Below are 12,790 nucleotides of genomic sequence, written 5' to 3'. Positions count from 1 at the left end.
TTTTCCCTAAATGCCAGCTGGACAGACTCATTCTTCTCTACGTCCTGGGACTTCAGTTACCTCAGTTTTACATTGTCCTTCTCCTGTGCTGAGTTACCAGAGTGAGCGGGAGGAGCACAGGTGCTTCTCCTGTAGGGAGGAGCTGCTTTGGTGCTCTGTACCTTTAAGGGGCTGACCCTATCCCGCGGTGAGCTGTTATAAGGGCAGTTAGAGAAACTGTGCCCTGAGCAGAGAGCTGGCAGCAGAGCGGGGTGCAGCTCCTCTATAATGACTGGCCACCGCATTTGGGGATATGGGAAGGATGACGGTAGGTCTTAGCATTTCCGTGCTGCATCTCTCTCTCTTCCCCCACTCGTTTTCTTTCTAGAGCTGTTGCCTAAGCCCTGCAGAGCTCCTCTGCATTTTGATGTCTGCAAGCACCAAGTATGTACAGCAGGTAATTAATTACTTTCTTGATAATAAATAGCACCCAGAAAGTGGCCCAGAAAGAGGCACAAATGTGTGACTGCTGCCTTTCGTTGTTGGAATCAATGTCCCTAAACTGAAGGAAACAGTGCTGAGTGTGTTTTTTCCAGGCTGCAGCTATTACAGATGGGTCCCTTTCCGAAAAGCTGTTAGGGAAAGGTTTAACTGTGTCTGTGTCTCTAAAAGCAACTCTTTTAAGTAAAGAAGATTTAATAGAGCAGTAATAGATCTTCTGATCAAGCACAGCAGTTGAAATGTGATATCTATGCTTCCACAGATGTGAACAAAGTAAGGTGTATGTTATATTTCTAGAACATGAGTAAATTGAACAGATGAGTTTCAGAGATCTCTACAGAGCAGCTTATACTTTCTGATTTGACAGCTTTTAATTTAGTCATCCTCCTTTGCTTCCCACCTCCAAGAATGTATGTCACAGTGAGAGGATACGTGAAGCTACTGAGCGATTCCTACAACAGTGTTTTATAGCACCTGTGTCCTTTACAGAGAAGGATGGATGAGTGACTGATGTCCAATAAGGCAGTCTTTTGCATAACATTCAGGAGCCAGTCTCTCTTAACAGCCATTGCTTGAGTTTCTGTGGGTCCAAAAGCAAGTTTGAATGCTAAGTGAAGCTGGTTAGTGCTATTAGACAGTGTTATGTGTTTGGGCATATAGATTATAGTAACAAAGCCAGTCTTACAAAGCTTATAAGAGGCAAATTATATTGCCTAAGCTTGTGTAACAGTGCTTAAATCCTGAATCTGCTGTATAGTCAGGCTGAGAAAAGATACTATTTTATCAGCTTAGCTTTTCAGAAAATGCCAAAGACAAATAAAAGCATAATAGATCACTTGTTTTGTTACGTAAACTGAAGGAGGGTAAACACATGTGCTTGATTTAAAAAAGTTTCTGCTTTTTTAAGTTATTACTCTTAATACTTAATGAACATAAGCAGTAGAAGATCTTAATTGCTTCTTGCATTACCATACTGAAGTAGAAAAAGCCATAACTAATTCTTTGATACAGATAAGGTTTTTATTATCTCAAACAGCATGAGAATGTTCCAGCTCTGATGGCAGAGAGCCATTATTAAATTGGTCTTTCTCACAACTCTATTGAGGTCAGGAAGTCCAAAAATGTTAATTATCACACTGTACCCTTCACTCAGGGTAGACAGATACCATAATGGGCATGAGTAAAGAATGAAGGTGCCTCAAAGATTTACTGCAGTCATAAAATTACTTTAAAAATAACTGCATAGTCAGTAGCTAAGAGATTGAGTCATCTGCATCTAATTTGAATCACCGGAGCTTTTACACTATCTTTCCCAGGAAGAATTAAATGCTGTTTCTTTCAGGAGTGTATGTGTGCATACAAGTGAGTTTACACCTGCTCTGTCTTGGATGGTCTTCAGATACCTTAGCAATGTAATTACAAACTCCACAGAGAATGAGTGGCACAAGTAACTGAAGATACAGCAGTTTGTGGATGTTTTGACTCCCTTAGTGTGTTTTGTACAAGATAGTTGAATCCCCCATCTTGCTGCAGCCTGTTTGGGCTAATAAAAACACACCAGCTTAGAATCTAACTCCTTAGAGACCAAACTTCTGAGTCGCTCCTGCTCACCAAGCTTTACTTCAAACCTCATGAAAATTGGTAATCTTTATTTTGTGTATAGTAGGAAGAAAATAATGGTGTTTTCCTTTCTTTCCTTTCTTTCCTTTTTGAAGGACCTTCAGAGTGGCATAGATCTTATCCTATTGCCCAAGGGAACCGCCAGTCACCTATTGATATAGTTTCTGCAAGAGCAGTTTATGACCCTAATCTGAAGCCACTCATTTTCTCCTATGAATCGTGTGCCTCTCTTAACATCTCCAACAATGGCCATTCAGTTATGGTTGAGTTTGAAGATACCGATGACAAGACAGGTGAGACTAATACACAGCCAACTAACTTGGAGTACTGTTTTGTGACTTAGTGAAGGGAAACAAGTAAGTACTTTCTATGTGGTGTATTTATGATACATAATTTTAATTTAGAACAGGGCATATGACCAGAGCCCTTTATATTTTGTCTTCTTGAGCCCCATGTTTCTTGCCTTCACTTGAGACACTAGCAATGCAATATTGCACATCAGAACTCTGTGTTTGGAAAAGCTCTTGCATCTGGGAAATCAGAAGATCGTTTGCAGTGCTTACCTTTTAAATGGGGGTTGTCAGTTTGCTAGGCAAGGAATCCATGCATCTCTCCATTGCTCCTAGACCACATCAGTATGCAGAGCAATATCTAAGCACCTCACTACCCTCCTTCCATGATTATCCAAATCAAAGATGCTAACAGGCGTGCCAGTCCTGTCTGGCTCTCTGCCCAGCTTCCATTGACAGGGGTAGGGAAGAAAAAAGCATTAGCAGAGATGGGGTCATTATAATCATAGTCACTACACCAAGTTGTATCTGGACCAATCACTGTTACCTTGTGGGTTTTTTTCCTTCTTTCTTCCCTTCCTCATAGCAATTCAATTTCTTCAGAAATTATAAAACTTCAGCCAATTCTGAGTTGGCAGCAGCTTGTGGATGTTGGACTATCTGCAGCTGTGTATTATTCTTGTCTCTGAGCTCTTGCCAGAGATTATAAATGCTTAAGTGATTGATCGCTTCTGTTAATCCTACTTCCATGGTAGAGCTTGGTTTTGCATCTGAGGGGTAGGAGAGGAGCATTCTAGTGGAGATGATAACTTTTATGCCTATAAGCTGATTTTATTTGGGTGTTTTTATTGATTCTAGCTAAATAGGATACCCTAGATCACAGAAAGTAACGTGTTTTAAGTGACTTGTCTGTGCTGGTAACCCTTTGAAATAAGGGCTGGGGGTTAAAATTCCAGCCATTCTGGTTTGAAATTTCTCTTCTTGAATGAATCCACCCAGCCAAATGATCAGGTTTTCAAGCATCATTACTGACTTTGAAAAGAAGACTGGATGTGCATTTTCCCAAAAATCTTACTACACAGATCCATTAAGCATGCCACCCTATGAAAGAAAATTTGTAAAATATGTGTGGAAGTATTATCTTAGCTTGCTAACTACATTAATGTGATTGAAACCTGAACTTTATCTACATAACAGTAAACTTTATGCAGCTTGAGAACATCCATTAAGCTGGATTAAATGATACAGACTCAGAGCACGTAGGAATCAAGACCTCTGCCCTTGCTACACTAACCACATGCCTTGTTTCAATAATGCTTTTAAGGAAGAAGGCTGCTTGGAGTGTAAGACATGGTTTAAAGTGGTTTTAGTTGTGTTGAAATAGATCTGGTGACTCACAGCTCTGCATAAATGGCACAACAGCATTTTGACAGTAAGACATCATAGCTAGATTTCTTAATATTTAAGACAGGTGATGCATTTTATTACTAAGTTTAGAAAAATGCATGAGGAGAGACTTAGATTCCCAATTAATACTAAAGCCTTTGATTTGGCAACACCAGTTTCCTGCATAAAGACCAGCTGGAACTATTAACATGTGGCAGCTCTGTGCAAGCCCCAGCTTTAATTTTTTAAATGAAATATTACTGACTACACCAAAGATGAGTATTTTACAGAAACTAAAAGTCTTTCTAATTATCTTGAAATAAGACTTTGATCAGGTTTTCATGTCTGTTGAGCAAAATTCATTTGATTTAGTGCCATATAAAATTACAGGAGGATAACTGATGCTGTTGGTAAAGTATCTTCTATAGGTGGCATCTTAGACATTCATCAGTTCTTAAGTGTTATTTCTAAATGATGTATGAGGTTTCTCTGCAGCATTTCCTCACTTTTATAAGGCAATTTGAGATTCTGAATGGTGTTGTGTGAAGTACGGCCTATTATATTACCTCTTTTATGGGATCAGGTTTTTAAAGGAAACAGAATATGGATAACATCCACTGGAAGTAAAGATACTCTAAAAAGGAAAGCCTTAGCTGAATTACCTACCTGATGTGAAGGTATCTACAGTCTTTTGCATGAACTCCCAAGTAGCCCTGTCAAAAATACTTTAGCTACACAAATTTCAAATTGCTGTTTTTTGGGGGATTTTGGGTTGGTTGTTTTTTTTTTTTTGGTTGGTTGGGGTTTTTTTTCAACTTGTATTTATTATGTTTAACAGGAAAGGCATAACCATAACTATGGCTGTCACATCTTCATCTGTCACCTTTGAAAAAAGCCACAAAATTCTGTACAAATAGCCACTCAGTCTTTTTAATCTAAAATTTCATATGAATTCAGGTTCTTCCCATTAAGGAATGCAGCCCTTCTAAGTGTCTGGATGATGCATCTTTTTAATTTGGCAATTAGGAAATGCTGCTGATTTTTTTTTTCCCACTATTGTGCCAACAATAGTTAGTCTTTACTAATAGGAGCTAAAAAGGCAGAATGCTTAAGCTTTTTCCTTTGTTTTTTTGTCTAGCTATCAGCGGTGGTCCCCTTGAGAATCCATTTCGGCTAAAGCAGTTTCACTTTCACTGGGGTACAAATCCCAACCAGGGATCGGAGCACACAATTGATGGCAAGCCTTTTCCCTGTGAGGTAACAATGTGTTTTTTACAGTTGGATTAATTCATGCAAGTGCTGTTGACAAATGACTTTGTCTGCAGTGGGGACTGAATGTCTTTTAAGATTCTGATTGCTTACTCACCATGGTTAGGTCAGCACAGACATTAATGAGCCGGTGCTATAAATAGCTTAGAAATGTCCTTGTTTGGGGGCTCTTGAAAAAGTTCTGCAAAGCAAGGACAAGGCACAGACCTTTCCCAGCTCAGTCTATCCTAAATATTATGGCAGCCTGGCATCCTGTAGTCTACCAGTGAGTAGCAGAGCATAGTGCTTCATGGGATGAAGGCTTATACCAGGGAAGATAGGTCACAGGCTAATGCCTGATTTGTTTCAATTAAAGCTGTGTGGTGGGGTGAGTCTTGGTGGGCACTTGGTGTCCAGCCAAGCTGCTCTATCAGTCCCCTCCTCAGCTGGGCAGGTGAAAGAAGGAGGTCAAGATCAGGACAGGGAGAGATCATTCACCAATTAGTCATGGGCAAAATAGAACTTGACTTGAGGAAAACCTGTTTAATTCATTACCAAACAAATCGGTAGGATAATGAGAAATTAAGCTAAATCTTTGATAAACACCTTCCTCTCAGGCTTAAATTTACTCCTGATTTTCTCTACCTCCTTCCACCCCTGGCACAGGGGTATGGGGAATAACGGTTGTGGTCACAACCTTGCAAGTTCTCTTCTGCTCCTTCCTCCTCAGAGAAGGACTCTTCATGCTCTTCCCCTGCTTCAGTGTGGGGTCTCTCCCATGGAATACAGTCCTCCATGAACTTCCACAACATGAGCCCTTTCCATGGGCTGCAGTTCTTCATGAACTGCTCCAGCGTGGGTCTCCTCCACAGGTTGCAGTCCTTCGGGAACAGACAGTTCCAGCGTGGGTCCCCTACGGGGTCACCAGTCCTGCAGCAAACCTGCTCCAGCCTGGGCTTCCCACAGGGTCACAGCTTCCTTTGGGCATCCCCCTGCGCTGGAGTGGGTTCGTCTCTGGGCTGCAGGTGAATATCTGTTCCACCATGGACCTCCATGGGTTGCAGGGGCACAGCCTGCCCCACCTTGGGCTGCAACATGGGCTGCAGGAGAACCTCTGCTCCAGTGCCTGGAACTCCTCCTCACCTCCTCTGCACTGACCTTGGTGTCTGCAGAGCTGTTCCTCTCATATATTCTCACTCCTCTCTCCAGCTGAAGCTGCATCGGTTTTTTTCCCCCTAAATATGTTGTCCCAGAGGTGCTACCATCACTGATGCCTCAGCCTTGGCCAGTGGTGGAGTCTGTCTTGGAGTTGACTGGCATTGGCTCTTTTGCACATAGGCAGAGCTTCCAGTAGCTTCTTACACAAGGCACTCTATAGCCCACCTGCTATGAAGACTGTGCCATGCAAGCCCAATACAGCAACTTTGTCCAGTGTCTGTCTGTGTTGATGGACTGGTCCAAAAGTTTGAACTTTTTAATCTTTCCAAAGATGCCTTTGGAGTAAAACCTACATTATGTTATAAATGACTATTAGTGCCAGTTTGCATGAGACAAGCTATGTTAGCAACTTCTATTACTAATTTGTTTAATTCCTGTTTGTTATTTTTCTTTAAAGCTCCACTTAGTTCACTGGAATGCCAGAAAATATGCAACATTTGGAGAAGCAGCAGCAGCTCCAGATGGCTTGGCAGTAGTTGCTGTTTTCTTGGAGGTAAGAATTGTAAAAATAGCATGTTTAGATGATGAAAAGCATTATGCTGTCAAGTGTTTGAGAACCAAGCTGAATATTTAAGAAGTGCTTAAGGAAAACAGATGACTTATTGGAGGCAGTAACTCATTGCAAATTGCTGTTAAACTTATGTTAGTAGGAATGTTGAGATTCAGATAAGAAAACAACACCTATTCAAAGCATAATTATAGTAATTCTTATTTAATTTGTCTATTCCATTATTTTAGATTGGGCAAGAACATGCCAGTATGAACAGACTCACTGATGCTTTTTACATGGTAAAATTTAAAGTAAGTCTTAAGCTCTTTATATTTGTTTTTGGGATATCCTTTAAAAATCAGGCTCATGTACATGTTTGAGACAAAAATGGAAGAACACCCACCACAAATCTCCCATCATTAGAATATCACTGTAGTTATATTCTCCTTTTCCCCTCCAAAGTTCATCTCACTTGCCTAATCTCAAGTGCCTCACAAATCTGTGCTGGCCCCACTGGTCATTCAGAGGTTGTACCTTTCCCAGAGTGTCTAAAAATCAAAAGCTCCATGACCCTTCAGGCTCAGCTTTCAGACTTGGCCAAATACTCCTTTTCCATTGAGCCTCACCTTGAACAAGTTCAAGTTGGCTGTCTTCTGCTGCAAAGCTCTCTTGGGGGACAATCTTATGAGGTTGTTATGGTTTAAGCCCAGCTGGTAACTCAGAACCATGCAGCTGCTTGCTCACTGTCACTGCTCTTGGAGGGATGGGGAGGGGAATCAAAATAATGTAACTCCCACGGGTTGAGATAAGAACAGTCCAGTAACTAAGGTATAACACAAATCACTACTGCTACCACCAATAATAATAATGATAAGGGAAATAACAAGGGAAGAGAATACCACTGCTCACCACCTGCCAACCAATACCCAGCCCAACCCGAGCAGTAATCTAACCCTTCTGGGTAACTGCCCCCAGTTTGTATAGTGGGCATGATGTGCTGTGGTATGGAATACCTCTTTGGTTATTTTGTGTCAAGTGTCCTGTCTCTGCTTCCTCCCGGCTTCCCCTCCTGCCTGGCAGAGCATGAGACTCAGAAAGTCCTTGGTCAGAGTAAATGTTTGAGCAGTAACTAAAAACATTGGTGTTATCAGCCCTGTTCCCAGGCCAAAAGTCAAAAACACAGCTCTGCACCAGCTACTAAGAAGGAGAAAAAATGGCTGCTACTGCTGAACCTAGGACAGAGGTCCTGAGCAGTCTTATCTTGTAGTGATACCTGAAGGTGGTCTTTAACCACATGTATCTGAGAGCTTTGAAGATTGATACCTGCTGCGCTTTCTCAAGTGCAGCATGATTAGACTGCTACAAATGTTATCCTTTCTGGATTTACATGATGCTAATGCATTCTATAACATGCATATGCTGTATTATGCAAAATTATATCTAATGCTTGAGTGGCCATATTATTTCTTGCTCCTCCATATAATGCTTATGAAGGACAAGAACACAGCAGTGTGTAGGCTGCAGACACACTAATGATACTTTGATGTTTAAGTGATTTCTTCCACTTGTAGGAAAGAAATCGTTATCCCTCAGCTGTAATGGTGGAAGTTCTGCAGGTTTGTCACTGGGAATAAGCTGCATATTCTGCTCCTTATAAGTGATTTTACAGACAATTGGACAGTGCTTTTTGAGTGATGAAGTACCTTTCAGATATTCCTACAAGCTGAAAAATCTTGCCCTAGACTATGGTAGTTAAGGCAATCACGACTTCAGACAATAACTCCTATTTCTACAGGTCTTTAGGTCCACCAACCTGCCTCTAATTTTAGACTTGAATATTTGATTTTTAAAGCACATAGTTGTCCTAGCAGACATGACTGTTTGAGGCCAAGTTTTCCACAGTATATATTCTCTACAAAAACAGATGTGGAAGAATAGAAAATAGCAGGTAATGAGACAGGAATTCTGCTATATTATCTAGAGCTCTAGAACACTATATGCTGAATATGCTTCCTGCACTATTTTTAGACCTTTTGTGACAAGAGCTGAACTTTGGTAGGGGCAATGGGGCAAGAACTCAAAGTCCAGTAAGCCAGGAGCAGGAATCAGACTTGCCATGCTACTCTTGTAAAACTTGTTATAAGGCAGCCAAAGCTTTGTAGACTTTTCCTTTCTGCTAGTTTTTAATGCTACTGTAGTATTTCTTATTTTAAAATAAATAATTAAATTTAGTTTGTACTTAAAAAGATAAATTTCAAGTGTTTGTTTTTTTTTTTTTTCCCCCCCCAGGGAACAAAAGCTCAATTTAGTAGCTTCAACCCTAAATGTCTCCTGCCATTGAATCTAGATTATTGGACATACCTTGGTTCTTTGACAACACCACCCCTTAATGAAAGTGTAACATGGATAGTGCTGAAAGAAGCTATCAGCATTTCTGAGAAACAGGTAAACTTCTGATACTCTCTTAGCTCTTGTAGGACTCAAGGCTGGATAAACAGGCAGTGACTGGTTAGATTTGCAGTGGAGCTAAGTTGAAAGACCATTAACCTGTGAATAATCAGGCTGCTTAATAACCAGATTTTTTGATTTTTCTGTCAATACTCTATAGGATCTTTGCTTGAACCTGTTCTATTAATAGATTAAAATGTACTGAATGCTTCCCTTTTGTCCTTAAAAACAAAACAAGACTTTAGTATTGATTGCCTTCCTGAGCAGTGAATTATTTTTCCTGAATTTACAGCTGGAGAAATTTCGCATGCTCCTCTTCACCAGTGAGGAAGACCAGAGGATCCAAATGGTGAATAATTTTCGCCCCCCTCAGCCTCTTAAGGGGAGAGTAGTTCGAGCTTCCTTCAAGGCCTGAAGAAAACTGATAATGGCACTGAGATGTCCAAGAGCTTCCGCATCTGAGATTCTTTAAACAAGAACTCTGGTCTTCAGATTACTTCTGGAACACACAAGATAACCATTTCCATGAACACTCAACCTGGAGGGGGATAATCTTCTGACTTTATATTTTATTTGAATTGCTCATTCTTTTCAGAAATGGCATATTTTTAATAAAAGGAATAGTTGAGTAAACCACCATGTCTCCAAGACCTGAAACTCTAAAAATTAAGATGAAATTCAAGTCCCACTTTATATAAAATGGGAAATTACGTAGCAATGTAGTACCAATGGTCACAACTCCTAATTGTCTCCTTTAATACATCATGAAATAGTCAATCTTGGGCAAATTGCACTGAAGTTTTCCTTACTGATTGTTAGCATTTTCTGAGCTCTGTTTAATTTCAAGATTGCTTTCCCTGTTTTCTTGCTGTCTGTCGACCTATAGAGTGCACGTGAATAGCACTAGCAAAATGTTTTTTACTCACCTCAAGTAGCCACTGGTATGGAAACCACATATATATTTAACTATATATATTTACAACTAATTTAAAATAACAATATGAATGCTGTGTTTAAAAGCAGGCCACTTCATTGCACAGTGTTGTTCAGATATTCATTTTTTTTTTTTTTTTTTTTTTTTTTTAGCCATGCAGCCTAAGTATCTATAATGCCCTTGTTAGTTTTGTTTTAAATAACATCTCTGGCAAGTCAGGTATGTTTTGTGGTTCTCAGTTGTTCATATTCTACCTCAGTTATGTGATTTGCTCTGCAATACGACCTCCTTCACTATCTGGTCTAGAAAAGCAGAAATTTTGTTTACTGTAAGGACTGCACTGAATGTACATCACTGTACAATCCCCCCTTCACTATGGCCACCTCTCCTGTCAGGGATACTTCCTGCAGATGTGAGGCTTCATCCTTTCACCTCTTAGAAAGAAAGTTGATTTAGAAATCTATGTGTTAGCATTGCTGCTTCTGCAGCTGTGTGACAAATTCAGATTTGTATCCTAAATACAGTGATGTTATCTGTAACTACCCACAGTCTAATTTCAGATACTTTAATTTTGAGCTTTAAATATTCTACTTCATTTATATAGTTCAGATAGAAATTGATATTTATCAATTCTTATCAGCTTAGATGGAGAAATCATCAAAGATGTACAATGTAAAGCAAAGCAAGGGGAAAGGGAGAGGGATGAGAATAAGAGCTAATCTGGGCTGTCCTCCTTTCTCAAAAAGGGAAAAAGACACTAGATGTGAAGCACAGTGCAAGGAGTGGAAAACTAGAATTCTAGACCTAACTCTTCTACAGTTTCTCTGGTACACTGACTTAAATCATCCTGTTCCTCAGTTTCCTTTTATATAAAAGACCTCACAGCAGCCTTCCAGTATCTGAAGGTGGCCTACAAGGATACAGAGATAGACTCATCCTCAGGGACTATAGTGACAGGACAAGGGCTAATGAATGGGTTCGAACTTACACGCGGGAAGTTCAGGTTAGGTATCAGGAAGAAGTTCTTTATTTTGAGAGTGATGAGCCTCTGGAACAGGTTGCCCAAAGAAGTGGTAAATGCTCCATTCCTGGCAGTGTTCAAGGCCAGGTTGGACAGAGCCTTGGGTGACATGGTCTAGAGTGAGGTGTCCCTGCCCATGGCAGACGGGTTGGAAGTAGATGATATCAAGGCCCTTTCCAACCCAAACCATTCTGTGAAAAGGAGGGTAATATTGACCTACCTCACAAAGATGTTGTGAGGGCTAATCCAGCATTGTTTTAAGTGTAAAATTCTTACATAGTAGATGAAAGGGAAACAGAAAATCATTACAAAATGCAATGTGTTTAGCTATTATGAATGTAAATTTGCTAGTAATGCAAACTGATATTGCAGAAAATCAATTTAATTTCTTTTACAAATGAAAGAAATGAGTGAGCATCTCTGTCCTTTGTTTTGATTAAACCTACCTCTCCCTAGTTACAGCACTGTTTTTCTCAGACTTTCATTAACAGAAACACTGTTTGGTATCTTCAACTGGTGCATCTAATTTTGATCAAGTGCTTTGATTGTTTACCTTCAGTTTCATGGAAGCCTTGATTATGCTACAGTAGAATGATCCAAGGACAGATAAGTTATGCCCTCAAAACTTCTGGGCTTTTTTAATTTCCACAAACCCTACCTCTGTTTAAAAACTATTTTTCATCTATATAGTGTTGTCATCTTCTGGGCTAAACAGGATATTTTTTTCAGCTTAAAGCTTTTACTCAAGAGATTCTGACTTCTTGCCTGGTCAGTTAGATTATGATTTTCATGACTCTTATGTCCCTGTTAAAATTAAAACCTCACAAAGAGACAAACTGTAAAATGTAAAAGGTCTTTTAAAAGAATCTCTACATATTGGATAATCCAAATACATTTTATTAGGGGTAAATTAAAATACTTTCCTTATTAAAGTGTAACTAATATTACTCACCATAGATAGCTTAATTGTGTACTGCTGCATTAGTATGAGTACACACTTTCACAGGACAAGTCACTGGTCAATATTTTAAATTTTCTCATTCTAGGTGTATTAGGGGATTTCTGCTCACTCACCCTCTCATGAAAGGTAAAGAGAGTTTTTATACCAACACTTTGTCGTTTACTTGCCAGCTACAAGCAGTTTAATAAAGTAAATATCTTATTTATCCACAGAATGTGTCCATTTTGTGATCTTGAACGCAGTACTTAAGTTTCCTTAAGGGTGGCTTAATCATGTATAACAGAAGGATAATGGTTAGCTCTCAAAGTTATTGTAAAAGCTTAGCTACTGTAAGGAGCTTTAAATGCTGAAACCTCCCAAGGTGTGCAGCTCCTGGGAGAAACTGGATTATACCTTCCTTCAGAAATAAATTTTATCTTGTTTACAGGGTGGGTTTTTGGTTTTATGGTTGTGTTGGTGGTTTTTGTGTGTGTGTGTGTTTTCTTTTGTTTTGTTTTTCATTTGAATCAAGGAACATGATCTATTTTTATCATGGTAAAGCAAAACATAAAAGGAAGCCCTTTAGATTCTTAGCTTCTTGAAACCTTGGTCATCCATCTTCTACCAGCTACGTTAAAGGAAAAACAGCAGTTGACTTTAAGTACTCCAGCAAGACTTAGCTCAACTTCTAATAAGATCACAGTTGTCACGACTA

The 12,790-nt window shown here is 39.6% G+C and overlaps 1 protein-coding gene across 1 annotated transcript; it reads left to right on the top strand.

The window, feature by feature from the left end:
• Nucleotides 1–267: 267 nt before the first annotated feature.
• On the top strand, nt 268–9,595 carry CA7 (carbonic anhydrase 7; the record flags this gene model as incomplete). Its single annotated transcript, XM_080637235.1, has 7 exons — nt 268–307; nt 2,196–2,393; nt 4,915–5,033; nt 6,640–6,735; nt 6,981–7,043; nt 9,022–9,177; nt 9,473–9,595. 7 exons carry the CDS (start codon nt 268–270, stop codon nt 9,593–9,595), a joined length of 795 nt encoding a protein of 264 aa, XP_080493361.1.
• Between the last annotated feature and the right edge of the window lie 3,195 nt (nt 9,596–12,790).

Source organism: Psittacula echo (genome assembly GCF_963264785.1).
Source record: "Psittacula echo genome assembly, chromosome: Z".
Classification (NCBI taxonomy): domain Eukaryota; kingdom Metazoa; phylum Chordata; class Aves; order Psittaciformes; family Psittacidae; genus Psittacula; species Psittacula echo.
The sequence above is the reverse complement of the archived record's forward strand: the minus strand, read 5'-3'. Positions and strand labels throughout refer to the sequence as shown.